The sequence below is a fragment of the Vulpes vulpes genome, chromosome 2 (assembly GCF_048418805.1).
Source record: "Vulpes vulpes isolate BD-2025 chromosome 2, VulVul3, whole genome shotgun sequence".
In the NCBI taxonomy this organism is placed as follows: domain Eukaryota; kingdom Metazoa; phylum Chordata; class Mammalia; order Carnivora; family Canidae; genus Vulpes; species Vulpes vulpes.
Genome location: NC_132781.1, coordinates 5601778 through 5629777, shown reverse-complemented (window position 1 = coordinate 5629777; position 28000 = coordinate 5601778). Strand labels below are relative to the sequence as shown.

General features: G+C 58.0%; 3 protein-coding genes across 18 annotated transcripts in view; 2 read left to right on the top strand and 1 right to left on the bottom strand.

Annotated features, from left to right (window-relative positions):
• The window catches only part of MYO15B (myosin XVB), a 28990-nt gene extending 22246 nt beyond the window's left edge, over window positions 1–6744 (top strand). Inside the window, 21 exon segments of the mRNA XM_072740978.1 lie at window positions 7–82; window positions 214–332; window positions 550–668; window positions 749–890; window positions 1131–1242; window positions 1350–1516; window positions 1912–2039; window positions 2198–2261; window positions 2351–2423; window positions 2828–2904; window positions 3595–3668; window positions 3760–3875; window positions 3966–4060; window positions 4180–4257; window positions 4362–4458; window positions 4619–4761; window positions 5004–5116; window positions 5442–5575; window positions 5758–5891; window positions 6006–6146; window positions 6315–6744. Coding sequence (XP_072597079.1) covers window positions 7–82; window positions 214–332; window positions 550–668; window positions 749–890; window positions 1131–1242; window positions 1350–1516; window positions 1912–2039; window positions 2198–2261; window positions 2351–2423; window positions 2828–2904; window positions 3595–3668; window positions 3760–3875; window positions 3966–4060; window positions 4180–4257; window positions 4362–4458; window positions 4619–4761; window positions 5004–5116; window positions 5442–5575; window positions 5758–5891; window positions 6006–6146; window positions 6315–6374 — 2262 coding nt within the window. The 3' untranslated portion in view covers window positions 6375–6744.
• Window positions 6745–6766: 22 nt separating this feature from the next.
• The window catches only part of RECQL5 (RecQ like helicase 5), a 37664-nt gene continuing 16430 nt past the window's right edge, over window positions 6767–28000 (bottom strand). The window contains exons 9-20 of one of the 3 annotated variants that reach the window (XR_011999507.1): window positions 11041–11259; window positions 10685–10784; window positions 10511–10547; window positions 10356–10414; window positions 10204–10277; window positions 9755–9848; window positions 9332–9466; window positions 8890–9007; window positions 8216–8306; window positions 7766–7990; window positions 7513–7582; window positions 6767–7420 (exon numbers count right to left, since the gene is read on the bottom strand). Coding sequence is in view for 1 of the 3 variants with exons in the window: in XM_025999747.2 (XP_025855532.2) it covers window positions 7320–7420; window positions 7513–7582; window positions 7766–7990; window positions 8216–8306; window positions 8463–9007; window positions 9332–9466; window positions 9755–9848; window positions 10204–10277; window positions 10356–10414; window positions 10511–10547; window positions 10685–10784; window positions 11041–11259 (1750 nt within the window). In the remaining 2 variants the exon portion in view is untranslated. Of the gene's footprint in view, window positions 7421–7512; window positions 7583–7765; window positions 7991–8215; window positions 8307–8462; window positions 9008–9331; window positions 9467–9754; window positions 9849–10203; window positions 10278–10355; window positions 10415–10510; window positions 10548–10684; window positions 10785–11040; window positions 11260–28000 lie in introns of all 3 variants that reach the window. The other 2 variants (XM_025999747.2, XR_003235138.2) reach the window with 2 other exon arrangements.
• SMIM5 (small integral membrane protein 5) lies at window positions 12746–26519 on the top strand. Of its 14 annotated transcripts, XR_011999511.1 has the most exons (8): window positions 12878–13071; window positions 13242–13680; window positions 19437–19634; window positions 20278–20793; window positions 21909–22037; window positions 24491–25440; window positions 25573–25675; window positions 26050–26519. XR_011999511.1 is itself a non-coding variant. In XM_072746603.1 (4 exons), the coding sequence occupies exons 3-4, from the start codon at window positions 19508–19510 to the stop codon at window positions 20373–20375; spliced, it is 225 nt and encodes a 74-aa protein (XP_072602704.1). In that variant the 5' UTR covers window positions 12746–12900; window positions 13467–13680; window positions 19437–19507; the 3' UTR covers window positions 20376–23911. The 14 variants fall into 14 exon arrangements, 6 of the variants coding, with proteins under 6 accessions (XP_072602704.1, XP_072602703.1, XP_072602701.1 ...); XR_011999509.1 differs by lacking the exon at window positions 12878–13071 and having other exon boundaries at window positions 13195–13680; XR_011999513.1 differs by lacking the exon at window positions 12878–13071 and having other exon boundaries at window positions 13199–13680; window positions 19483–19634.

Genomic DNA, 28000 nt, shown 5'->3' with positions numbered 1-28000 from the left:
CCCCAGATCCTGAAGGACACCTTTGCCAAGTCCTGCATCCGGATCACCGAGGATGAGCGGAGCAAAATGAAAGACCTGCTGGGTAGGGTCCAGGGACCCTGGGATCAGGGAGCTGAAGTGCTGGGACTGGGTCTGCCTGTCTGGAGGGAGCAAACTCTGGGGTGCCCCCTGTGAGGGAGCCTGAGGCCAGTCCGGGGCTGTTCCTGCCCACAGAAGACCTGGAGGTGGGCCTGGACTCGCTGGATACCACCGAGGACAATGTCAAGAAGCGCATCGTGGTGGCTGCTAGGGACAACTGGGCCAATTACTTCTCCCGAATTTTCCCTGTCTCGGTCAGTAGGCCTGGACGTAGGGCTGTGGGAGTGTCAGCACCCCAGTCTGGATCCCAGCACGCTCAACATGGGCCCCTGAGGCAGAGATGAGAACTGGGGCTGGGGTGGGCGGGCCCCACCGGGGACGAAGAACAGCGCTCACCCTGGGCGGCCCCGGGGTGTCTTGGTTGGTGGTGGGGACCCGGAGCCTGTCAGTGACCCCCCACCTTCCGGGCAGGGTGAGAGCAGCAGTGATGTGCAGCTGCTGGGCGTGTCCCACCGGGGGCTGAGACTGCTCAAGGTGACCAAAGTCCCCAGCTTCCACCTCAACCAGCTGAAGACCCTCTGCTCATACAGGTGAACCTGGGCGGTGGCGGGGCAGGGTCAGAGGGTGGGGGGTGGGGGGAGCCGGGGCTCATACCGCCCCCTGTGCACAGCTATGCTGAGCTGCTGGGCATCGAGTGCCGGGGCAGCTCCACCCTGGAGCTGTCGCTGAAGAGCGAGCAGCTGGTGCTGCACTCGGCGCGGGCGAGCGCCATCAAGGCCATGGTTGAGCTGTTCCTGCGTGAGCTCAGGAAGGCAAGTGCGGGCGGGCAGGGGGCGCTGCGCTGGGGGGCCTGGGGCCCGGTCGGGGGTCTTGGCCCTGCGTCCTGCTGGCTGCATTCAGGGCTGTCAGCCAAGCTCCCTCAAGCCACCAGTTGGGGGGCTGGGGTTCAGGCCATGGGAACTCTGGAGTGTGGGGGGCATGAGGCCACCAGGGAGAGCAGGAGGGGCAGGTGGGCTCCCTGGCTCCCTGCCTGCTCACCGTCCCGCCTGCAGGACTCCGGCTATGTCGTCGCCCTACGCAGCTACATCACCGACGACCACAGCCTCCTGAGCTTCCACCGTGGGGACCTCATCAAGCTGCTGCCGGTGGCCACCCTGGAGCCCGGTATCGCTGCGGGCAGGCGGGGCCGCGCTCGGGGAGGGCAGCGCACGGCGGAGCCGCCCAGGGGCAGGGGCCGGGGGGCTGAGGCGCTGTCCCTGGGTGCCTTCCAGGCTGGCAGTTTGGCTCCACTGGCAGCCGCTCTGGACTCTTCCCTGCCGACCTAGTTCAGCCAGCGGCGGCTCCAGACTTTTCCTTCTCGCCTGAGAGGAGCGGCCGGCACCAGAGTCAGCTGCAGCCCAGGGAGCCGGGGCTGGCTCCCTGGGACGGGGCCGTGGAGGTGAGGAAGACGGGAGAGGCCGAAGCGCGGCTCGACTAGGCGTCGAGGAGGAAAGGGCTCAGTTGCCCCTGAGCGGCCAGGACCACCTGCTGCCGGGCGGGAGCGCTTGGCCTGACGCTGCCCCTGCGTCTCCCGACTTCCTGCCTTGTCTCCCCAGCAAGAGTGTGAGCTCCTTGCGGGCAGGGGCTGGCCCCGCGCGCCGTGTTCGCTCGCAGCGCCGAGCGAGCTGCTGTCCTAGGAGATGCTCAATAAACGCCTCTTGACCTCCCTGGCTTCTGGTGGTGTGCTCACTGCTGCTGCCCTGGCTGCGCCTCTTGGGCTGGGCTGGGGGCTGGGCAGTGCCCCTGGACAGGCCAGTGGGCACGCGGGTGGCATGAGGTCTCCTGTGCCCCCAGCGCCATGTCCGCCCCCGGAGCCAGGCACACAGTGAGGACTCCATCGCCTACGCCTCCCTGTCCATCGACTCCCACAGCTACACCATGCAGGAATTCGCCCTGTGCCACTTCCGGAAGCCCCAGGCCTTGTGAGTGCCCGGGACCCACCCTTCTGCCTGCCTGTCCTCAGTCTCCCTGAGCTCAGCCACCGGGCCAGTGCTCTTGCACCCTCCCTGCACAACCCACAACCTGGGATGGGGGCTGGAGGGCCGAGCAAGCGGGGCTGTCCTTCCTTCTCCTGCCTCAGGCTGGACCAGACAGATGGACTTGCTAAGAACATGGCCATGGCCAGCCTGGTACAGTACACCAAGGTGAGGGGGACAGGTGGGGAAGGGTCGAGCCTGCCCTCTGGGGGTCCCTGGGGGCCCTTGGACCCACAATCCAGTCTCTTTGGCCACAGGCTCCCATTCAAGAATCACTCATCAGCCTCAGTGATGAGGACACAAACAAGCAGGCTGTGGAAAGCTTCCGGGGTGAGTGACCACAGCATCCTGGGTCCCCGTGTCTGTGCTGCCTCGGACCTAGGCACCAGGTCACCTTCTTGCCTTGGGTTTGTCAACTGAGGGAAGCTCACTGGTGGCTACCAAACCCCCACAGCCCTCACCTACTTCTACTCACACCCAAGGGTGGTGGGTCGCATGGAGCCTGGGCAGGAAGGCAGTGCTACGTCCAGCTGGCTATGTGCGATATGCAGCCACAGGTGCCCCCGGAACCTCTCTGAGCCGTGTCCTCACTGGTAAAGCGGAGACTGCTTTACCTGCTCACATGCGTTTTTGCAAGCCAGGCATGAGATGACAGGGAAAGCCCTGTCTAGCAAGGGCATGCGCCACAGCCAGGCCCCCAACCCAGCTCACCATGCTTCTCATCCTGCCTACAGTTCTGATGCAATTTATGGGGGACCAGCCTAAGCCCCGGGGCAAGAATGACTTGGAGCTCCTTTATGAGCTGCTGAAGGTAAGCAAGAGCTTGCGTGCTGAAAGCTGCAGGGAGACCGTGTGCCCTGAGGATCTGTTCCTGTCCTCCCACCTGGGCCTGTTTGCCACCCCTTCCCGGGAATGTAAGCGCCAGAGGAGGTTACTGCAATGATCACAGGTGAGGGATGGTGCTGGCCAGGCCCAGCGGTAGCAGCAGAGGGAAGATGCGGAGCAACAGGATTTGCTGTGAATTATATGTGGTGTGTGACAGAGAGGAGCCAGGGATGTCGCTGAGGCCTTGGCCAGAGCAATGATCGTCTTCCATATGGAGGTGTAAGGGAGGAACAGGTCTGGGTTGATGCAGGAATCTGTTTTGGAATCATGAAATGTGAAGTCGGGACTTCCAAGGGGGGTGCCTGGGTTCAAGCGAGAAGTCTGCTGGCACTGGTAGTCCTCAGCAAGTGGGAGCGGCTGAGCTCACCGGGGCGGGGCGTGGAGGCACGGATCCCAAGGGCGCTGCACCCCCTGAGGTCAAGGATAAAGGGAGCCAGCAGGGAAGGCAGGTGAGCGTAGCCCATAAGCAGATGAAGATAGTGACGTAGAGAGTGGCCAGTCGGGCACAAGCTGTGTCAAAGACCCAGAGATGGGCCCCCATCCGAAGCCAGCAGCAGGATCTCTCCTTGACTTCAGCTCCCGTGCCACCCTGTCCCCTGCTCTTCTGTCCCCACAGCTATGCCGGGAGGAGAACCTCAGGGATGAGATTTACTGCCAAGTCATCAAGCAAGTCACCTGTCACCCTCAGCCGTGAGTATGCAGGGCCAGGGTGAATGGCGGAGGGCAGCCTGGGGCCACGGCGTGGTCTGGCCAGCCTGAAGCCCAGCTTTCCACCCTGTAGGGAACACTGTACTCGTGGCTGGAGCCTCCTCAGCCTCCTCACGGGCTGCTTCTCCCCGTCAGCCACACTGATGCCCTATGTGACCAAGTTTCTGCAAAATTCGGGCTCAAGCCAAGGTGCCTTATGGGAGGGACTTCCAGGTTGAGGTTCAGCAGCTTTGGGGAGGGGTGTGGAGAGGCCCACCCCAGCCTGCTTCCCCTCTGCAGAGCTGGCCCGGAACAGCCAGGAGCACCTGCAGCGCACAGTCAAGTATGGGGGGCGCCAGCGGCTGCCCTCCCCGGGCGAAATTCAGGCCTTCCTGGTACTGGGGGCAGGGGTGGCGGGGGGTACACGAGGCTGGGCATGATAGGACTCCTGGGTGTGGTCAGGGAGTTGGGGCCTCTGGCCACTGATGGACTGACCCCTAACCTGCTTCCACAGAAAGGGCAAGGAATGCGCTCCCTCCTAATTCACCTGCCAGGGGGTGTGGACTACAGAACTACTATCCAGACTTTCACGGTGAGCATGGGGTCAGTGAGACACAGGAAAGCTGCGGCACCAGTTCTGGGGACCCACCAGCCTCCCGTCCCCCCACCCATCACAGCCCCCACCTATATGCCCAGGTGGCGGCAGAAGTGCTGGAGGAGCTGTGTCGGCAAATGGGCATCACGGACCCCCAGGAAATGCAAGAATTTGCCCTCTTCCTCATCAAAAAGGAAGGTGAGTCTCTTGCCTGGGGAGGGAGTGGGGCCAGGCTGGATTCCAAGAGGTGGCTCATCTGCTGGTTGTGTGGCCATGAATGAGACAAACTCCTGTGCTGGGGTGGGCAGGGCTGGCCCTGGAGGTCAGGGTGGGCTGTGGAACTGGGCTCCCCACACAGGCGAGCTGGTGCGGCCCCTGCTGCCCCACGAGTACCTCAACAGCGTGGTGGAGCAGGACACAAGCCTGCACAGCCGGCGGCTCATCTGGGAGACCCCACTGCATTTCGACAATCCCATCTACATCACCACGCACTACAAGCAGGTCAGCTGCCACCCCCACCCCGGGCTGCACGCAGCCTACAGGTCGCTTGACCCAGGGCTGCAGCTTGCAAACGAGCCCCTGCCTGGATGGGGGACCTCCAAGTCTCCCCCCTCGCAAGGAGAGATGGTGACAGGACCAGACTTGGGCCCCAGGAGCCACCACCATGTGGGAGCTTTGGGCACAACGGGGGGGGGGGGGGGGGGGGGGGGGGGGGGCCTCTGCTCACTGCTGCCCCCTCTCAGGTGCTGCGGGATTACCTACAGGGGAAGCTGTTGGTCAACCCCCAGGCAGACACCCAACTCGCCAGGCTGGCTGCCCTGCAGCACCGCAGCCAGGACCAAGAGGACTACTCAGAGTGAGTGAGCATGGCTCCCCACCTCCATCCACCCTGTCCCTGGGGGTGCGGAGGTCTACCTCAGCACATACCCCAAGGGCCTCTCCTTCAGCACCCCCACCCCCCACCCAGTCCCCCAAGGTCAAGGCCACTCAACTTATACCTTCCACAGCCTTAACCTGATAGTCCTGGAGCAGAGGAGGCTGACCTCCCCACCCCATGTTCCTCATGGGCAGGGCCCACACCTCACTCATAAATTTGGATCCCCAGTCTCACCCCCAGTAGCCCCTGCTCATTTATTTAGCACCTGCTGTACACCCAGCCTTGACTGACCAGTCTGTCTTAGGCAAGACATGCTGAACTACTTGCCAAAGCCGCTGCGAGGGCACGTGAACATACCTATCATAAAGAAACTGATAGACCAGGAGCTGAGGCAGCTGCAAGTCTACAACTCCCAGGAGGCACAGATCAGCTTCATTGGTGGGTCTGGGCCTGGGAGTTACAGGGGCTGAGGCAGGAGGCCCAGGAAGGCACGGGTGAAGGTGGAGGGGTGAGGAAGCTTCTCTACCTGCCCTGCCCCTCACATCCACCGTGGGGGCCAAGTTGAGCAGGTCCCAAGGCCCGGATGGCTGGAACACCTATCCTGGCCCCTCCCTTCCCAGAGGCTGTGAGCCAGCTGCCCCTCTTTGGCTACACTGTCTATGTGGTGCTGCGGGTGAGTCAAATGGCCCTGCCTGGACCCAGCCTCCTGGGACTGAACCACCAGCATCTCATCGTCATGGACCCCTGCAGCCAGGTGGGCCAGGCTCCTGCCCCAGTGCTGGCCGGTGCACCCCTGCGCCATATTCAGGGGAGGGGTCACCATGGGTGAGAGGAGAGAGACCAAGCTCTGCTGTCTCCACGGCCCCAGAAACAGTGCTGCTCCATCACCCTGAAGGACCTGCACCGGCTCCACCTGCTGAGCCCCCTGGAGAGTGAGGGACCCCCTGGCCTGGAACTCAACTATGGCTCTGCCGACAACCCCCAGACCATCTGGTTTGAGCTGCTGAAGGTGAGTGGCCAGGGCCTCTGATAACACCCTGGCGAGGCAGGCGTGCCTGACCCAGGTGTTCCCGGAGCCTGGGCCCAGGCCTGTGGCTCGGGTGTGGTGTGGGCCAGGGCAGAGGTGGGGGCACACCGGGGAGCCCTGTCCTCACATGTGTGCCTGTTCCCCGGGCAGGCCCACGAACTGATGCACACCATCGTCTTCCTGACGGACAGAGGCCTTCCTTCCAAGTAGAGGCCGAGAGGAGTGGGGGAAGGGATGGAACAAGGAAGGGGCCCCTCCCAGGTCCAAGTCTGACTGGGAAGGTCTCTCTTGGGTGCTGTCAAGCCGTTGGTTTGGACTCCCCACTTGGCTGTTCTGGAACCTGCCACAGCTTCTGGCCCATGTGGAGGCCACAAGGCAGGAGCTGCTACAATGACGTCTACTGAGAAAGAGCAGCAGGATCCCCCCTGGGGGGGCCCAGGTGGGCACTGCAGGGAACTCACTTGGGCATCCAGTGCTGCCCAGGCTGGAGGGATGCCCACCTGGCCCCATGCTCAATGTAAGCATGAATCCAGGCCTCAGAGAAGCAAACTCTGCAGAAATAAAACTCCTAAGAGAAAAAGGCTGTGTTTTGGAAGGTGGTGTGTGTGTCAAAACCAACAGGATTTTATTTCTCTGCTAAACCTCGGCCGGCTCAGCTTTCCTGACCCAGGAACTGAGCAGAGAGCAAGGCCTGGCTGCTGCCCTCCTCCCGAGCTCTGCACCTGGAGCCAGGCTGGAAGCTGGCATCACCAGGGAAAGGGGTCGTGGGTCAAGGACCCGAGGCCAGCAGGGCTCTTCCTGAGACAGCCCAAAGCCTTGGACAGGGGGCCTCGGCTTGGTCTACAATTTGTCAAGTACAAGCGGTACACAAACCACTCCTTCCTCCTGTTCCCCTGGCAGCGGCCACCCCACCCCACCCCCTTCTAAACTGGTGATCTGGTTCAGAAAACCCAGCCCAGAGCGGTAGGGAAGCAAGGAGAAGATGACCCGAGACCTTGCAGGCAGAGTGGCTGGCCTCTCGCCTCGATCTGGAAAGAGTCTAGCGCCATCTCCAAAGCAAGGTATGGATCCTGAGGAAAATGACGCCCCGACAGCTGCAGGCTTTCCTACAGCTGAGGCTCGGGGAGCACTCTGGCCCTGGTGGGCAGTAGCTGGTCATCTCTGTGGGTCACACAGGCCATGCCAGTCAGCTTCACTCTCGCACCGGGCCCGACCGTGAAAAAACTGCTTGATGAAAGTCTGGGCCTCTTCCTTCACTACAGATTCAGGAAGGCAGAAATGAGGGCCAGTACCCTCCCCACCACCAAGCCCCGAGAGCACCCCCTGGCCTGGTGAGGTTGGCACTCACCACTCCTTCCAGGAGAGGCCTTCTGAGTCAGCGAGTGTGAGAGGTGGCGGGCGAAGGCTTTAAACAATTCCTGGAGGCAGAAGGTGACAGGAGCCAAGGGCATGGACCCCTGCGCTGCCCCCTGCCAATGGCCCTCGGCCATGAACCAAGGCAAGGTTAGCCTGCTTCTGCCCTGCCTCGCCCTCGGCTCCACCCCCTGACCCCACTGCACCCAAGGGCCCAGGCCAGAGCAGAACCCACCCACCTACCCTACCTTGGATGCAAACTTGCCCTCCTTGTAGAAAGGGGTCAGGCATTTGACCACAACGTTTGCAGCCTCCTTAAGAGAGATGCCAGGGGCTGGGAGAAGGCAGGAGCCTTGGGCCATGGGGTTCAAGGTGTCCTGATTCCAGGCCGGGACGCTGTCCTTGGCCTCAGCTAAGACGGAGGCATTGGCTGAGGGGCGAGGCCTCTTCTGAGTCTGGTTCTCTAGGTTCTCCTGTGTCGGACGAGAGTGGAGAGTCACTCCTGGACTCCCTGTCAGTGGCCCCACCCGTCATTCTAGAAGACTGGGCCTCAGCATCCGCTGGCTACCTCCAACCTGTGCCATCTATCCCTGGGATATAAAAAGAGATGATCTTCCCCCAAACCCCTAGTCCAGAGAAGAACAGATAGCAGCCTGGTCTGCAGGCCTCCTCCCCTGTGGCCTTGTCCCTGTCAGTACCTGCTGGGGTCTGGGCCGCTTGCCCCTGGGGGTCTCCTCTGTGGGGATGGGCTGGCCTTCAGGGGACCCCTGGTCTCCAAGTGTGCAGGCTCTGGCCAGAGGGGAGAGTAGGTGTGAGAGCTCCAGCCACCGGCCACACCCTCAACTCTGTCCGCCCAGCACAACGCAGCCCAGAAAGGGACAGAGCTTCAGAGGCCCAGTTAGCAAAGAGGATTCCTTAGAATTTCAGAACTAGCAGGGCCCTTACCTTGGCCTCTCCCTGGTACACTCCTTGGTCTGGGGGTCCGTAGCCAAACACCCCAGGGCTCCATCCTCCTCCCCTGCGCACTTCTCTGGGGCTGCTGGGGGTCCCCGCATTCCCTCACACGAAGGGCCAGGGCCGGCATCTTCCGCCCCTGGGGCTGAGGTGAGGGGGGATGGGCTATTGGCCCTTAGGCAGAAGCGGGTGATGTTCTGAGAATCCTTGAGGGCCGCTGCGGCTAGGAGCTGCTGCTTCTTACTGGCCCGGGCCTTGGCAAGGGGACCACCCTTGGAGGGGCTTTTCCCCATCCTCTCAGGGGAGGATCCTCCACAATGAACACTGCTTCCAGGAGCCTCTGCTCTGGGCCCAGGGAGGGCCTTGCTGCAGTCCTCATCCTGGAGGCCACAAGGCTGGCTGGGGGGCTCTCGCTCACCTCCCTGCACAGGCTGGGGGGCTCGCTCCTCGGCCTGAGTCTTCTCCATCAGCTCAGTGGCTGTCTGAAATGGGCAGGAGCCCCTGGGGAAACCAGCTCCCACCCGCTTAGGTTTGAGCTGTGAAGAGAAGAGAAGGTTCTGACTCCCAACCCCCCCTCAAAGGCATTCTCTGTGATCCATGAATGGCTGAGTTGGTGGGCTCTGGGGAATGGAGGAGGGAGACACTGGGCAGGACACTGCTGGGGGTCAGATTGAGGAGAGAAGAGCTGTGGGGGCTGCAGAGGTGGAGGGGACGCGGGCAGGAAAGCTGGAGGGCCTGCTGCAGGGCACCCAGGGCCAGGACCACCAGGAGAGGGCAAGTGCTTACACCCTGGGTAAGGACAAAGGAAGCAATGCCTGTCCCAGAGCCAGGTTTTGGGGGGATGTCAGGATGCTGCTCACCGAGTACACCTGGGAGGCTGGCCGGATGTCATACTCAGTGGGCTCTGGGGGCTGGGCATGCATACTGCAACTCCTGGTATTGCTTTCCACATTGTAGAGCTGCCCATCCTTGGAGGCTCTGTGGATCTCAGCCACCTGAGTCAGGGAAAGGCAGAGATGTCATAACCTCCACGAGCTTCTGAGAGCCCCAACCCAGGCTTTCCACAAGTGAGCTTCTGGGACTCATGGCTGCTGCAAGTAAGTGGACACTGGACAAGTTCTAGTCCTGACACAGTTGGCTAGAAACATCTCCAGCCAGCAAAGAAGGGCGGTCAGGCCCCCTCTGTGTGAGTGGCCTCCCAGCAGGGCAACCACACAGCCCGGAAGGGTATGGGGGCTGGCTCTTCCACCCCAACCCAAAAGTACACTCTGCCCAGGGCCCACCTTCTTCAGCACGCTGGCCTTGTACAGGTTGGCCATCTTGGCATTTCGGAACATCTCATGTTCCAGCTCCACAGCCTTGGCCTGGAGATCAGGGCTGAGGGAATGAACACAAGGCATCAGGCGGGCCTGAGCCCTTTCTGTTGAGCTCCTATGGGATTCTCCCTGGGGACCCTGGAGATGGCTTCAGGGCCTGGTGGGAATGGCCTTGGGCATAGGGATTCCAACTCGGACTCCAGGCACCCTGTGGCTTTCTGTCCAGCAGGCACTGGCAGCCCCTCAGTCTTGGCAAAGCCTCCCCCTGGTGGGGCTGTGAGACCTGCAGCCACTGGGAAGGGATGAGACATGATCCGGGGAGAGGGTGACCAAATAAGCCAGGAGGGATGGGGGTTCGTTCTTGTGGTCTACAAGGAACAGGGGCCTCTTTGGCCCCTGTGACCTGGGACACTCACCCATGGGTGGTACTTGTGGCCTGGCAGTTACTGCTCAGAGCCTCCTCCAGAAGCCCCAGGCAGTGCTCACGGGCCTACACAGGGGAGGGAAGTTGGTCACTTAGGCCTCAGGGTTGGGGAAGGAGTCAGGGGGGCAGGTGTGGGTAGCTTACCTTCACAGTGAGTCTAGGGATCTTCCTGCTAGAAGCCTCTTTCAGGGGACAGTCCTCATCTGGGGGGAAGAGGGATAGGTCCTTTCACTCTACCTTCTGCTTTCTGGAGTCCCCAGCCCTCCCCCCAAGGCCCCTGGGGACATTTCTGTACTGACCTGGGGGTACAAATTCTTCTATCTTGGGGTCTTTGCCCTGGAGGATGACATGAAGCGCCTATGAAGCACCCTGCTTGGCTGTAGAACAGCCCCCAGTCCAGTGCCAGGGCAGGGGCTGAGGGAGTATGAATGGAGCGCCACTTGGGACCCCATCAGGCCCCCAACCCCCTTCACCTTGCGTAGGCTCATCTGTTTCTGGTAGAAGAGATTCCATTCCCGCTTGTGGGCCTCGTCTCTGCCCTCGTCCCCACTGCCTCCAGAACCTTCATCATACCTAGGGGACAGGTGAGGTGTAAGCAGCCCCGGACCTGGGCTCTGCCCTCCTGTCATGCTTCTCTGGTGGGGTACTGATGTTTCCAATAGGCTGGCAGCTAGGAGCAACACCAAGGTCCTGGCTGGCTCTGACATAGCCCACGGGGACAGGGAGTGAACGATGACCCTGGGGCGCCACTGGTCTGGCCCTGGCACCAGGAGGAGAATACCAGCCTATCTGCAGTGGCTTGGGGACCCCTGACTTCACAGTCCCTCACCTGCTGAAGCCCCCATAGCCCCGACGGCCTCCCTCATACAGCTCAGGGTCAAAGCCATTCCCCTGGGAAGGCCCGATGCAAGTCTTATTCCAGCTGCTGCTGTGCTCCAAGGCATCCAGTCGCTTCCGCAGGGCTGCAGGGTCCCGGCAGTGGTCACAGCCCTTGGTGCAGGCAGGGGGCGCATCCCCAAAGTACTTGGCAATGGCAGCATGGCGGCACCTGGCGGAGGCAGCACAGCAGAGGCAAAAGGTGAGGAACCTGGGCAGGCTAGTGTTCATTTGCCCACTCCCTAAACTCTGGCTGAGGAGCATTACATGTGGGCACCACACTCAGTATCACACACCTCATGCTGTATGAGCCTATCAAGGCATCACGTGGTCACCCATTTTACAGACGACAACAGTGAGGTGAAGGAGCTTTCCCAAGGTCATACACCACAACCAGAGGAGCCAGGCTATGAGCCCCATTCTGTCCTGTTTCGCTACAGGTTGCTGTTCTAGGTCCTGGCCTCCTGCTCTCTACTCTGTCCTCTGGCGGTGGGGTGTCCTGGGAATAGCTTCGGCTCTGGGTACAGATGCTGACTCTGCTGCTGAGGCTGCATCCTTGGGGAAAGCATTTGATGGCTCAAAGCCTATACATTCTTGCCTGTGAAACGATGCGAGAAGAGCACTGGCTCCTCTGGCCGTGCAGGGCTGGGGGAGACGGCGCTCTGAGGCACCGCGCACAGCGTCTGGCACACAGTGAGCTCTCATGATTACTCTTCACCCTTTCCCAGAGGCGGAGGAGGGAAGAACCAGCACAAGGTGGCCCTACCCCAGACTCGGAACCCTGTCCCGCTTCTACCTCTTGGTGACCTTCTCTGTCCCCAAGAAGACCGCCTGCACACACAGCCCGGGGCTGGGGGACCGCCCAAGAGCAGAAATCAGCAGCTCTGAGGACTGGCATTGTATGCTGGTCCCTGGTGAGGGCAGTGAGATCAGCCCTGACAGAAGTCTCATCACATCTCCCGGTGCCTCAGCCCTGCCACAGCCCCTTGCTGTGCCAGACTCCAGCTGTCTCTCCTAAGACTCTCAGGATGGGGACACAGTTGGTCATCGGGGCAGCTGCAGAGGCCCCTGGAGGGGCCACAGATCAGGGTCCTTGCAGAGGGCCAGTCTTGCTATGGAAATGTGGCACGGGATAGGGGAGCCCAAGAGATTGGGCAGCAGAGGCAGGGCTGTCCAGGTGCCACATCCCGAGGACAAGAATAGGTGGCATCACTCTCTAACCAGAACACCACCTGGAACTGCAAGAAACTCTTTGAGGAGCTGAGACCCTGAGGGCTTGTTACACAGGCCCTAAGAAGTGAGGTCTGGGTGCCTTGTTTAGAGAATGCAGCTCTGAGGGGCAGGAGGTGGCAAGGGGGCCCAGGCGGCCAGCAGAGGGCACTGCTCCCACCACTCGGAAAATGAACGTGTGGCTGCTTCCGTTGCCAGTCTGAGTCCACAGAGCGGCGGCCTGTCCAGCCTCTGGGAGGCTCTGGCATCCAAGTGGTGTGGCTACACGGCTGGCTTCCTTCCCCCACCCTCCCTCAAGCCCGGACTCACTGGGGTTTTGTGCTCACACTCAAAGGGCTCCATTGAGAGCTCACAGATGCGGGCTAGGGTCGGCTCCTGTCCTGCTCCGGGCACAGCCTGGTCTGCTGGGGTGGCACGACCAACCAAATGTCAAAGGGCCCTGCCAGCCCCTGAGCTCTGGAGCCCGTCCCTGATGGCCAGGGTCAGGCGTGCAGAGCCGGCCCCAGCAAACACCCTTTGGGAAGAATGAGATCAGTAGTGTCCCCCCTCCTCCTGGGGCTGAGGAACACCAGGCACTCCGCAGGCAAGCAAGCCAAGTGCAGGGTACTCTCAAGTCACCCCCAGCATGCCTCCCTAGGAGGCTGGCCTTGTGGGTGGTCCGGCAGCTCCCCCACCAGTCCCTTTCTTTCCTAGGAGGGACCAAAGGGCGGGACCATCCAGGGAGTCTCCAGAGAGGCAGTCTCCAGAGAGGCAGGTTCGCTAGGTCAGGGGGGATGGGCCCAAAGCCTTCCTGAGGGTAGGGAGGGAGCCAAAGAGCTGGGAGTGCTGCTTGGCCTCCCTCCCTCCCCGCTCTACTGCTCAGGTGGAGCCTCCCAGAGGGCATCTTTGCCAGGGAACAAGAGAGCCGACCTCCTCTTTTATCAGCTCCCAGCCCAGGCCCAGCCCACGATGGCTTAGCACACACCCGCCAGGAGGGAGAGGAGAGGAAGAGGAGGAACCGAAGAGACCTCCCAGGGGCAGACTCCCAGGAGTCTGAAGCCACCCGCCAAGGTCCCAGCAGGGATTCCCTTGCCGGGCAGGGGCAGCGGTGGCACAGGCTCCCCAGCTTCAGTGGCCGGCCCCCGTGTAATTTGACACTTGGATCTCCAGGACGACCAACAACAAAAAAGCTGAGGCCGAGACAGCAGCTGGCTGTCAGCAGCCAGGAGCTCCACACGCTCTGAGGAAGGCGCCCAGAAGCGGGTCAGGAAAGAGGCATCCGAGAAGGAAGGAAGAGGTGGTGCCCTGGCCGAGGAGAGGCACGGGAGGCTGCTGGGCTCCCCAGCATCTGCGCTTGCCCCCAGCCCAACACCTGAGTTCCTAGGTGAGTGGTGCCGGCCACAGGGGATAGGACAGGGTTAGGGGAAGGCAGCCAGGGTCCCCTGCCTCAAGGGTGGAGAGCCACCAACTACCTCCAACACAGAGGTTCACGGGGCTGCACTTGGGCACAGTCTCCAGACAGCCTCGTTTAACCCGGGGCTCTCCCTTCTCTTACTGGGACCCAGCCCTGGGGGACACCGGCTGGGGCTGCAGCTCTGTGCTCAGAGTGCTTTCGGCTTGCTGAGCGGGCAGAGGGGCCCCAAGTGCCTGCTTACTCTGCAAGTTAGTTTAAGCTTTTTCTATTCAGGAGGCTTAAACAAGGGATTTGGCTGTCCTGGCTTGGGAGAGAGCATTTGCCTGCCCGCTGAGCCTCCCTTTTTCCTGGGATCAACGCAGAGCCCTCTGTGTGCCTGCTTTCTCCCTGTAGAGGCATTTGAGGGCAGGGTCTGCCCCGCCAGTTCATGCCCCCCAGGAACGTGGCAGGACCCGTGGCAGCTCTGCCCATCGGTGTCCTTCATCAGCGCAGCAGCTACAGCCTCTGGTGAGGGGCTTGGCCCACTCACTGCCAGGTGTCCTCAGCTCAGAGCTAAGCCCAGGTGCTCCTCCCTGGGCCCACTTGGAATCCTGTGCACTCCCTATCCACCCCGAATGTTGCGCCAGAAGCATGAGCGCCTGACTCTGAACCCAGGGTGGGGTGGGGAGAAGGCAATGATGGTGAAGCTGAGGCTGGTATTTGGCCCTCTGCTGCCCCTGGAATGCTGAGCCCAAGATGTCTCTTCAGGCAGCACTGGGAGCGGCCCCCTTGGGCAGGCCCCCATGAACCGAGGCTGCCTATGCCTCCTGCCTCCTCATCCCCACACTAGGGTTAAAATCTTCCTCCCCTGTCCCCCAGAGGTTTCCCCCAAAGCAAACAGGCTGGTATCTACTTAGAAAGAAAAACAACAATCCAAGGAAAAGTGGAAACCAAGGATCAGTCCAAGTGTTCTTGGCTCAGCAGAGGCTGTGGGGTTTGGCCTGGGTTGGTGGCTGGAGAGACTAAAAGCCCCACAGCAATGGGCCATGCATGGCAGAGAGGGGACAGGCACTGGTGTGTGTTGGGAAGCAGGGGGAGGGCTGGGTGAAGGCAGGGAAGGGCACAATGGCGAGCCCAGGGCTACCCCTGCTGGCTCTGATCTGTAACACAGCCTAGGCAGGGGTGGTGGGGGACACTAGGACGGCGACAACAGAGTGCTTGCACCACAGGACATAGGAGGATGGGGTCCCAGTGAGCACAGATGCTGAGCCAGGACAGGCACAGAGCTGGAATAGAATGGGAACCATCACTAGCAGCAAGAAGTGCCCTCTCCAGTCCTGCAAAGTCACGGGGCTAGGGAAGCACGATAGCTCTGGGTTCAAGCATCTACTTCCCACAGCAACTTAGAGCCAAGTAGCAAAGGGCAAAGTCTGAAGGCCTGATGCAGCACTCAGTGGAAATCTCTGCCTTACCGGTCAGGCCTCCAGACCCTGTAAACCTGTCACGACCATCAGTTTGCCTTATTAGAGCTGTTTCTTAAACAAGACGATGCCCTATGGGGCAAGAGTGGCTGCAACCCACCATGACAAAATGAGAGGCAGAGCAAGAAGCCCTTGGGGCCCCGAGCCATCAGCACGGCACTTATCAGTCATAGGCAGGCCCGCCTGCTGCCTGGTCTCTTCCACAAAGGGCCTCTGGAGTTGGAGTATCAGTTTTGCAAGGAGGAAACAGGGTAGCTTCAGTACCAAGCAGCAGCTGCCTAGCCTGCAGGATGCCCGCATGTTCTGTCACAGGGTTCTCTGTGCCAGGAGATGCCACACAAAGGAATGTTTTCTGGTCCCTGCAGCTCCGCCAGCCTTCATCTCTGCCCAGCTCACTTTCCCCCTCCACTGGCTGCCATTTCAGCCACCGTGTACCGTCCAAAGGCTCCAAGAAAGGCCAGGCGGACAGTCAAGACTGCTCTGCCTTCCTGGGCCGTGGGAAGCAACTTGCTTTGGCTGCCTCCAACCGATGCACTCTGGAGCACAGGGCCGGGAGGGACTCTGATTTCCCTGGTTCACAGGCAGAAGTACAGTTTTGGAAGGAGAATGGATGACCCTCCTATCTCCTTGGGATAGACCAGAAAGATATATGCGATCATTAGTATCTGCTCTGGGCTTCCCTGTCTTCCTCCCTCCAACCCTGGGAAAGTAAAAAGGATGAGCAGCAGCCAGCCTCAGAGCACCCACTTTCCCTGGGCTACAGCTGGGAACACTGACAGATTGGGATTCCCTACAGAGCAACGGCTGAGGAACATACTGCACAGTCACCTGACGACTGCTGGTTATATTGAGCACCAGGCGTCAGGCACCCCCCACCCCAAGGCCTCGCTTTAAATAGCCCACTGGGAAGAGTGCCTGGGACCTGCTGGAATGTGCCTCCTCCCTCTTAGGAGAACAAGGCCCCTCCAGCTCCCACAGTCCCCACTAAGGTTTATTCTGTTCAGGCCCAAGCTGGAAATGGCAAAATGTCATCCACCTAATGAGGAAAAAAAAGGGAGTTCCCCTTCAGGCTTCGGGGCAGAACCGTGGTTGTCCAATGGCCCCACTGCAGATCACAGCACAGACAAAATCAGTGAGCAGCCCTGGGTGAGACCCCAGGGCTGGGACACCTTGTTAATTCAGGTCACCAGAGAGGCCCTGGGCTCAAAGGCACAATGCCATCCATGGGCCCATGGCCTGCCACTGGTGTGGACTGACATTCCTCTCAGAGTGGGGCCCAGGTCATCTGGGTGTGACTCTGCAGCATCTTGATTTCACAATGCCCAGAGGATGGCCCACTTCAGAGCCAAAGCTTCTGACCAACAAAGCCCACCTTTCCGGCACAACAGAGCAGCCTTGGCCCAACCTTTGTCCTCCACTCTGGAGATCACACGCCTCAGGCTGACCGTGTCTCCACACCATGTCTTGCTCACAGGCAAAGGCCTCCCCTCCACAATCCCTCCCTGGGTCTTTGGACATGGAAACAAGTGAAAAAACTGCCTTTGCCCAGCTGGCCTCCACCTGCTTCCTCTTTCAAGGAGTCTCTGATGGCTACATTAGGCAATGCAGGCACAGAGCCAACCAGGCTGAAGAAGCCAGACAAACGTAGATGAAGGGGGCAGAGAGAAAAGGTGCCCAACTCCTGAGCCCTGTGCAAACTCTCTGCTGGGGCTTTGGCTGGCACCTCTGTTCCCGCAGGAATGAGACCAGCAGGCAGGCTACTGTACTACTGGAAACATGGGGATTGGGGATGCCCAGAGAGGCCCCAGAATGAGAGGGCCTCTTGGTGAACCTGAGACAGACATGCAAGATCTGTTCCCTCAGTGACAAGTCACATGTGGTTCTCAAAGAACAGGTATGGCCCTGGCCTGGGGGGATGTGCCTGAATAAAAGCAGTGTTCATTTCCAGACTCATGAATGTGGAATGGGGCTGATCGTGCAGAGCACAACAGCTTCCAAAAGGCTCTGGAGCCGTGGTCCCTGCACTGGGCCCAATGCATGGACAGTGCCCTCAGTAGGCTGCTCTGTGGGCTGACTTACCTTGGCAGCCAGAGAGCAGGCTGCCTAAGACAGGCCTCCACGAGAGACAGCATGCGGTAGCAGGGGGAGCCTGGCCAGGCCCTTGTCCTGCTGTGTGACTCCAGAGGAACCACTCTCACGGCTCTGTTTCCATATGTAAAGGGAGACAGGAATGGATGACTCGTGGCATTCTAGGATCTCGTGCCTCTTAGTATACTTGGAAACTGGGATCTTGATCTCCTTTGCAGAAACATGCTAACACTGGGGTGGGGCGTGAGAGAAGACAGGAGGATCTAACTCCAGGAGCCTCCCACTTCTGACAGGAAACCTTCTAATCCTGATGGACCCACCATCTGCCTACTACCCTCAATATCACTTAAAACACACCTCCATCTCCAGCCTGCCCCACCACCTGCCTTCACCTCACACACCACAAACATCCAGGGATCGAAGGACACAGATGAAACTCCCCAACGGTGTCTGAGGAGGATCTCTGACAGTGTACAAGGGGGTACGACTGCCCTCAAAGGCTTTCTGGATGCTCCTACAATGGCCAGACCCCAGGCAGAGGGGAATCACATGTGCTGGGCACCAATGTGTGCCAGGATCTGTGCTGGCTGCCACTGTGCTTCCAAGTGTCAACCCTCCCAATGGCTGCAAAGGATGGGCATCTCCTCTTACGTAAAATGAGGAAAAGAGACTCAGAGAGACAGAGTGACACGTCCATGTCACAAAACTGCAAAAGGGGCAGGCAGCATCAAATGAATGTTCTTTAGAGGGCAGCTGACCAAACGAGAACAGTTACCTTGTGGAAGAGGAGACACAGGGGGCATGTGCCAGTTGCCGTCTAGGTCCTGAAGGACCATGAGGCCGAAGAGGAGTAGAAGTGTCCTATGTGACCCTAGGTGGGACCAAAGAGGTCAGGAGGAAGTCCCAATTTCCAATGATGAGCTCCAAGAAGGAAGAAGGAAGGCTGCCAGAGCAGCTGGGACTCCCTACCTCACCTAGAGGGGCTCAAGCCAAGGCTGCACACCAGAAGGAATGCAGAGAGCCAGATACAAGGTAGAGGCTTCAAGCAGACAGCCTTCAAGGCAGTTTGGAGACAGCTCTACTGTGGTGGTAGTACCAGCAATGACCAGCTTCCAAGACTACAGCCATCTCGGGAGAACCCGCCTGGCTGAGATCCAGGACGAGGCGGCAGTAATTAGATCCTAAGGTCTGGCACCAGCCCTTGGCCACCTGTTACCCTCCCTTGGATTAGAGCTGTCTTGGTGAACAAGTCAGGCTGGGTTGGCACACGGCTGTCCCAGGTCCATCTCTGAAGAGGCACTGGTTCCCTGTGCCCACAGCTGAGGCTGAAGGGGAAAGAAAAGTGACGTAGAGCATGCCCCAACTCACAGACGCAGCCTGGATCTTCACCTTTAGCCCGTCGGGCACTCTTAGACCAGAAGAGGTTCTCAGTCATGGGGCCTGGAGGGCTGAGTTGCTATGTACCTGGGACAGGGGTAGGGGCAGAGGGGACTCTCGGTTTGAGCCAGCAGAGAAGCTGGTAAACCAGCCGTGGGACACCTAATCCCATCCTGAGAGGATCCCCATGGGAGAAACTGCAGGGACACAGTGTCACCTCTTCCTCCTCAAAGAACACCATATGAGTAAAGAAATTGGACTGGTTAGGGAAGTGGGGGCCCTGACAGGGCTCAGACTACCTTCGCATTAGCTCTCACCTCCAGCTGACCCCAGCTAGAAGCCCCCAGATGCCTGCTTGAGGAAGAACCTGATCCTTCTGGCCCACATATGATGAGGGGCAAGAGTACCAGGCTGGAATCTTAAAGCCCAGTTTCCCCACCGGGAATCCAGGGGAGGCACCTAAGTCCTGAAGGACCCAGAGGTCACTAGGGGAGCCCGAGGCACCCCAGCAAAACCAGGAGTGGTGCCTGAGACAAAGGAATGTAACAGTGAAGTCACCCCACCTCAAAGTCAGGAACCTTGGCCAACCGTGGCCAGCTGGCAGATCTCCCCTGTGTCTGGCTGCTCTGGGTACCCCCCACGGCAGGGCCTCAGGCTCCCTGCGGTCATCAGATTCCCTCAACATGGGTGGTGGGGGCTGAGGGCCACTGCTGGGTGGAGGGCCCCAATGGCTCCCTCCCCCCTCATGAGCCACCAGAGGTACAGGGGTGAGACCTGACGAACTCGTTCTGCGGGCTGCAGGTGGGTGGCGACTCCCGGCCCTGTCTCTGCTTGACACGCCCAGCAGGAGCCTGGCAGGAGTCTGATGCACCATGGCAGCTGCCAACTTTGTGCAGGAGATGCGCTCCATGGGTGAGAAGCTGCTGCTCAAGCTACAGAAACTACCCCAGGCAGAGCCTGTGGAGATCGTGGCCTTCTCCGTCATCCTCCTTTTCACAGGTAAGCTGGGGTTCTCACATTCTCCCCAGAGCCCCTGGCTCTTCTTGGCATCGAGGAAAGGTGGGACCATGGTGCTGACCAGAGGGCTGGCTAGGTGTCCGCTAGATAGAGGAGGAGAGCGGATGTCCCTGGGGGAAAGCCAAGGGACTTCCCTAATCCTCAACAAGCTGCTCAAGTGACAGGATGGTGCTGGGCCCAGAGGCAGCCCTGTATCCCAACCAGCGATGAAGGGAGCAAAGCTGTGGGCAGTGGAGGAGGCATGGCAGGGAGATTAGGGCCTGGTGGCCAGCATGGGGACAGCCAACACCTCAGGGCAAAGATCCTACACACCCCAGAGGGGTTTGTTTGTTTGTTTCTTTCTTTCTTTCTTTTAAAAGACTTTATTTATTCATTCATGAGAGACACAGAGAGAGGCAGGACACAGGCAGAGAGAGAAGCAGGCTCCCCGAGGGGAAGCCCAGTAGCCCAGTACAGGACTCGATCCCAGGACCCCGGGGTTAATGACCTGAGCCAAAGGCAGAGGCTCAACCACTGAGCCATCCAGGTGCCCCCAGAGGGGTTTCTTTAGAAGTTGGGTGTGTGTTCCCTGTGTCCCCCTGCCTGAGCTTCCTGTGCTCTCTGCTTCTCTCCCCTGTGCCCCCAGCCACTGTGCTGCTGTTGCTGTTGATAGCTTGCAGCTGTTGCTGCTGCCCTGAGCGCAGAGGCAGGAAAGTCCAAGTGCGGCCCATGACCCCACCGTGAAGGACAGAGAGGAGGAGACATTGGAAAGGAGGCTGCCAAAGCCATGACCCCAAGTGACACCTGGCCTTGTGGCCCTCAGCTCACAAGACTGCGATCCGTGGCCCCAGCTCTGGCCCTGCCTAGGAACCTGACACCTGCAGCCCTTACCAAGGAAACAAGGGCTGGTACAGCCACCAAACTCTGACCTGCCGGTGAATCCTGGGTGCCAAGGAGGAGTTAACGGTTTAAAACACTGAGTAAACAAAAACTGGGGATTTTCCCCAACCTGTACCTTTTAACAAAACACAGAAGCAGAGTCCCCGTACTTGGATGGAGAACAGCCTGCACCTGTGGGGAGCTGGCCCGTGGGGCTCCCATGCCAAAGAGGAGCTTTGTGCAATAGCTACTGGAGCCTAAGCTTCCCCCTGGAGGGGAGCATGTCAGTATTCTACTCCAGTATTTTCCCATTTCTTTCCCAGTAAAAGCTTTCCTGTTATGTGTTTCTGTGGCACCAGACTCCCAGGCCTGGGCTCTGTGCTTCTGAAGGGCAATGTGCCAGAATTCCAAGGGTGTGGCCAGTGACTGTCCTTGCCAGGCCTCTGCTCTCGCTGTGCCCACGAAAGCTGGAAAAACACACAGGCAGGAATGCCATGCAAGAGGGAGCCGGGGGGAAGGGTGAGGGTGAAAGTCCCGTCAGCACCAGCTGCTAACGAGCTCCGGTTTCCAGATGCCCCCTCCGCAGTGCCCAGGTGGTGTCTGCCGGATGCTGGGCTCAGAAATGCCACTCCACAGCTTCCGTGGCCATTTACTTAAGCCTGCACGCCCCACACCAGCAGGCTCAGGCCACCAGGTCTTCCCAAACTTCTAGTCTGAGAAGAGAGGTCAGGCCCCTACTATCGTCCAGAAGCCGCATCCCAGCCCCTGTCCTTTCCCTATTGTGTGCCAGCCTGTCTGGGTGCAAATCTTCACCGCATCACTCACTGGCTGTGTGAATGCAGGTTAATGATTCAACCTCCCTGACCCACATTTCCTCCCCTCTGAGACGCAGTTAACCCTGGTAGCTACCTCCTGGGGTGAGGAGAAACTAAGATGATGTACAGCACTTGGCACAGTGCTGGGCATATCCTGAGAGCGCTGCAGATATGAACCACTGTCATTATCTGCCCGTCTAAAACAAGAGCATTGTGGACCCATTTTAAGGACTGGCCCTGCTGCGATGCAACACCACCACCCTGCCTCCCTCCCTTCAGTTTACTTTCTCTTCCAGAGAACTTTCCAGGTAGAACTACCAACCCAGGAATGAGGGTAGGGGAGTCCAAAAGCTCTCCATGGTATCTTCCCCCTCTTGCCCCACTGGCCCCCCAGAGCCACAGAGAAGTCTGCGTGCTCTGGCTGCCTAGATGTGGAGCCCTGTCTACCCGGAAAACTGGAGAGGGGATGCCAGGCTCTGCCCCCCCCCCCCCCCCCCCGCATCTCGGGCTGGCAGGCAGGTGGGAGAAACTGGTGAGTTTCACTTCCTGCTGTCCATTGACTTGTCTGACGGGTTTGATTTAGGTTGAAGACCCAGAGAGGAAGTCCTTCCACACAAAAGAAAAGAAACTCAAGAACCAGCCTGTGCCCTCTACCCCACAAGAATAGGATTCAGAATAACAATAGAAAGGATGAGAATAGTGAAAATAGCAGGTGATGATCAAGTTGGCAGAAATTCCCTGAGGGGTTTATGGGTGCTCAGCCACTCCTAAAGCATTCTGATGCAAGTGAATTTGTTTGATCACAACAGCCTCAAAGGCCATAGGTACCATGACCATCCCCACATTGGAGTTGAGGAAATTGAGCCCTAGCAACACTAGGTGACTTTCCTAGGTTCAACCAGCTGAAAAGTGGCAGAGCCAGCCTCTGGGCCCAGCCCAAGGGGCTTGCAGAGCCCCTGATGACCACACCCAAGGCCCTGAGGCCTACCAGCTGCAGTGCAGATAAGGCTCGCATCCCATTATCCTCCATCAACCAATCCTACATCCCACACCCCAAGCTGTCTAAAAATCACCTCCCTGTGACTGGGTGGAGCCCAAGTAAGAGCTAGGGTGGGGCCCAACTAGGTCTCCCTCCCTGAAGGAAAACAGGGGAGGTGGGAGGGAACGATGGGAAACCCTGCCCTATTCAGCCCTCAGTTCAGGAGATGCTCTGACATTGGGACAGCCCAATTCTCATGTGACTCTCCCATAAGCAAGCCTGAGGGTGGTTGAGGGTGGCTGAGGCTGTGCCTCTGCTAGGAGATTCTGGCTCTGTGGTCTGGCTGCCAAGAGATAGGGACCATAGGCCTGGTCTTTGGCGTTCTCCTCCTCCTAAATACTAAGCCCAAGTAAGATGCTATCCCTACGTTTCTGAGAAGGCTTACTCCTTTCCCACTTGGCAGCAGACTGGCCCACGCTGAGCCCCACCACTAACGGCTCCCCACGGCAGTCACTCAATCCCACTCAGCTCAACAAACCAGATCGGCTCCAGCAGGGCAGAGGCCTGGCACACTCCCACCATGGGTCTTCTCAGGAAAAGCAATCCCCCCATTGTGGGAAGCAGCAATGGTGGCCATGGAAGGGGAGGCCAGCAGGCTGTCTGAGCCCCGAAGGGCATCTGGTTATCACAGGTCTCCATTCCTGCCACCAGCCCCCCTGGAACAAGCCACCCCCAAGGTTTGCCTACCCGCACTGCTGCACAGATTTCCCAGCCTTGTCAGGCCTCCTCTGACTCTAGCCTCTACTCTACAGGAGCCTCTCGCTTCCTCCAAAGATCTACATTTGAGATCTGTGCATTTCACCGGCTCTCATGCCTTATTAGAAACCACAGAAGAGCCACCCGTGCAAGAATTGCACAAGCAAAACCTGGTAGAGAGCACATAAAACACTTTTCTTCTAAATCTGTTTTCTCAACCATTCACATTTGAGAGCAACCTATAGTAAAAATCTTCATGACAGAGTTGCTTGTGGTTAACACAACTTCCAGACCAAAAAGCTGAGGACAAGGTAATTTTGTTCTCAAAAACAGTTTCTCACCCTCCTAGGGACCTGATGCCTGCCATGAAACACTGTCCCCTAGCCCCACCTTGTACATAGTCTTCCTGCCTCAACCTAACCTCATTCCTTACAGGGGATCCCTTCAGCCCCCAGGCCAGGCTATGCCACACACACCAACAGGATTCTCCACCTCTTCCTATAACGTTCCCTTCATGGTGATCATTTCGGCAGAATTTTCTGATCATAGCCAGCAATTAATTGGAAGAGTTGGTCAAAGCCACTTCTGTGTGCATGACACATACCATTCCCTACACACCTCATTTTAAATGGAAACATATAGGTGGGATCCCTGGGTGGCGCAGCGGTTTGGCGCCTGCCTTTGGCCCAGGGCGCGATCCTGGAGACCTGGGATCGAATCCCACATCAGGCTCCCAGTGCATGGAGCCTGCTTCTCCCTCTGCCTGTGTCTGCCTCTCTCTCTCTCTCTCTCTCTCTCTGTGACTATCATAAATAAATAAATTTTTTAAAAATTAAAAAAAAAAAGAAACATATACATGCACATTCCTTGGCCAGTCTTTTTGCTGGGGGGCCAAGGTCTTTCCTCTGAGTGTGGCATGTGCAGGCCAGAGAGTTCCTATGTTGGCTCTTTACTAACTGTGGTTACTGTAAAGCAGAACAAGAAGACATCCACAAAGAAATCGGCATGTGAAATCCTGGATTTTTGCAAAACATCTCCAGTTGGCTTGCCACATCTGTCTTGACAGAAATACTGAGTGATTCCAAAGTCATTCCAAAGTGGTCCAATAGATGCTTTATAGCAACAGCTCCCACTAACCCCCACTCCCTTGAGGTGCAACAGGGAGCTTCAGAGCTCAGTCTCTGCAGTGGAGCTCAACAGGTGGGTTTAAACACACACACACACACACACACACACACACACACACACACAATCCCCACCCTTGCCCAGTTACTTCTTAGTTGTAGGACTTTGGGTAAAAGTTGCTTAACCTCCGTGCTTGCTCCTCAGCTATAAAACTGGGGTTTCAGCTATTACTGTTGCTCCATGTTTTTATGTAACATTAAGTGCAATCACATCATTACAATAATAAGGACAAATGCCACAAACAGGTTTGGGAACAAACAGCTGACTCCTGATAAGCATCCAACAGGATGGAGGTAGGTATGCTAGAGACCTGCCGGCGGGCTGGGAACATTGAGCAGCCAGGGGCACACATCACAACGTTTTCCGGAGGGAAACTCAAAGTATCAGGTAAGCCTATGACAGCTAAGGACTTTACTGAACTCGTTCATCATCTGTCTCCTCCAACCCTGGCTGCAGGTTAACATCACCTGGCCAGCTTTGCAGAGCACGGGGCTCTGACTGCCCAGAGACTGAGCTAAGTGGTACCAGGCAGGGCCCAGATGAGTCTAATGAGCAGGGCTGAGGACCAAGCAAGCTAGAATGGAAACCTGGGTGGGCAGGGCCAGCCTCCTTTGGTTCACGGTGGACACGAGGTACCTACCGCAGTTCCTGGCCACACCAGGCACTTGAATCCTAACTTCTAAGGAATAAATGGTGGCCACTAGGTTTCCATTTCTGCTTCCTAGCTGCCCTATCACAACTGTATGGTTGGTAGGAACCAATCACATGAAGCAGCTGCAGCTGTACCTCAAGAGGCCGGCAAAGGCAGGACCCTGGAGCCTCAACAATGATAGTACACCCCCACAAAGAAACACCTTCCAGGAGGTACCAGCTGGAGCTAGTTAAACATTCACCAGCACTCCAGCGCCACAGGAAGAGAACAGCCCCTGTGCAGCTCCAACCCAGGGCTTCCTCAAGTCCTGGGCTTCCAGTACTCTGGCGAGGGCCTCCCAGTTGACAGGCTAACAGCCAGAGAGGAGACGCAGGACCCAGCCACAGGTGAGGCAGATAGGGGGCTTGAGGCAAGGGTCCTGGATCCAATCTCTTTCCCCATCCTACCCCAAGCCTGACTTCTCTCAGTGAAGACGCCTGAACATCTGTACCCTGAGCAGCCCCCAATAAGACATCACAAAAAGGACAGAACGCAGCTGACAGGGTAAGTATGAAAGGCAGCAGGGGAATGCAGTTGCTAGGCAACGGGCCCTAGCCCACCTTTGTTGGCTCCAGTGTCAGCACATGGGGTCTGGTAGGGCCACTTGGCAATACCAACACCTTTTCCTCCCAACAGCTGCTTCAAATCCGGGTGCGGCTCGGGCACCCAAAGCGTGGGGCCTGCAGGATTACCCTACCGGCCCATTCTAAGGACACAGGAGCCGAAACAGCAGAATCAGGTAGGGATTCCTTCCTTCTCACTGCCGTTACTCCCTTCAATGGACTACAGGCCCGCAGCCTGCCGACCTTAGCTGTTCAAGATTAGCTAGTTCTGCTTGCAGCTGCCTCCGAGGGAGCTTACCGAGGCCTTGGCTAGAGTCGGTCCGCTTTTCGACTCCCATGCTCATCTCTCAAAATGCTTCCCAAATGTTTGGCAGTTGAGGCAGGGAAAACAACAGGGACCTGTGGCGGGGTGCTTTAAAGTCTAGATCTCAGCCCGCCACCCCTGTGGAGGAGCACCAGCTGTGCTGAGACCGGTCCAGAGGGTGAAGTCGGGGGTGGACAGCACCTGGGGAGGTCCCAGCACTCAAGGGCTCCATCCCCGCTTTTCCAGGTCTACGTAGACAAGCTGATAAAGCAGAAGCACATGTGGAATGATGAGTTCTGGGAGAACCCCTGGGACCAGGGAGGCCTAGCAGTGATCGGCTTATTCATCGTCACGATCCTGTCTCTTGTTATGTTTGCCATCGTATTTGGTTTCTTAAGTCCGGCTGAGAACACCAACCAGCGTGAAGAGCTGTGACTGGCCTTTTGGGGCTCAGGAAGGGACCCACTGTTAACTCTCAAAACACCATGTACCTTTTCTTCAGAGACCTTTTAAGAATCTGCAATTACACATCCACGTTCGCATAACTAATGTGCTTATCTGATAAGTACCTGTCTTCCCCACTGGGCCAAACACCAAAAAGGCAGGGGATGGGTCTCTTTCTGTTCACCACTGTATCTCCCATACCCAATGTGTCTGACACAGTTTCAGTCAATATTTGGTGGTTGAATAAATGAATGAATGAATGACCAAACAAATGGATAAACAGAAGGTCTGGGCTGTCGGGCTAATGGGCTGGGCTCTCGGGCTCCTCTGGACCATAGTCCCCGGATGACAGGGCCCACTTCAGTTAAGGCCCAAACACAAGCCTGTTCTTCTATCTCAGACAAGGTCCAGAGGCCTCTAAGCTGGGAGCTGCTTCAACCTAATGACTGGTCCTTTGCACACTAAAAGATGAAGAGCACTGTCCTGAGTGAACAAATGCTTTCTATGGCCACAGCTCAGACAAAACAGCTGTGTGCAGAGAGGACAGGAACATCACTGGATGGCCGCCCCCGACCTCATTCATACTGACCTGAGTGTCTCTGCCACTGGTCCCGGAAATGCCCAGTTATCCTACACAGGGTGCCACAGTCCCCATGCATTCCAGACCCTACAGCACCACCTTTGTAGGCACATACTTGCCTCTGCCAAAGCCACCATGCCGGCCTGCCCCTTGCTGCCAGGTGCCCTCCCTTAGCAAACAGTTGCTTTCACTTAACCCACAAACCAGGACTATTCTTAGAAAAAGAGCAAATATCTGGTGGGGAACGGGCGATATGCCATTTATGCAATAAAGAAACATTCCTTTTTACTCAAAGAGCAATGTCACATCCAGCCACACCAGCAGTGTTCATTCCATCCCAGGAAGTCCTGGAACCTGGAACCCTCGCAGGTAGCACACAGGTGGGAGATGAGGCTGCACGTGGCGCAGCAGGAGGCGCACCAATGCCTAGACCCTCAACGCACTAAGAGGCCCCAGCTCCCCAGTATGACACAGGTCCCTAGAAGGACCCGTCCTGTTGCCAGGTGGACTGCTGCAGCCCAGAGAGATACAGCAGAGCTAACCCCTCAGCCCTACAGAGCCTCAGACTCATCCCAGAAAAGAACCCAGAAGGGTTATTTCCAGCAGAAGGGACTTTGTTAATTAGCAAGGACCCTGGGCCCTTTCATTATGAGCATTTTGCTCAAGGAGCCTGAGGGCCTAGTTTAACAACTCCCTCTATGAGAGCCTGAAAAGGGCTCTAGTTGCAGTGGATGTGGGCAAGGGTGCCAACCACCTCTGCTGGGCGTGGCCGTGCCAGGGATGTCAAGTGGGAGACTCAGTCTCAAAGGAGCCACCAAATCATCAGTGAGTAGGAAGGGGTGGGAAGCAAAACACGTGGCCCTATAAATAAGCACCTCTCTGGTTTCCAGAGGAGAGCCTCAAACATCTGTTGGACACCAGGTCTATGTACTTACTCAGCTCTGTGCCTCAAAAATCTAGTCTTGCAAAAACCAAGCTGGGACATGTATGTGAGATGCACATGTCACTAAAAATCAGGAGACCCAGGTTTAGTGGTGTCTGTCTCCTGGGAGCTTTGTAACCATGACCTCTCTGGGCATCGGTCTGTTCATCTCTAAGTCTGAAGCAATCACTCCTGCCTCATCTACCTTACAGAGTTGTCCAACGAGGTCTGACCCATGTGAGTTTCTTAGA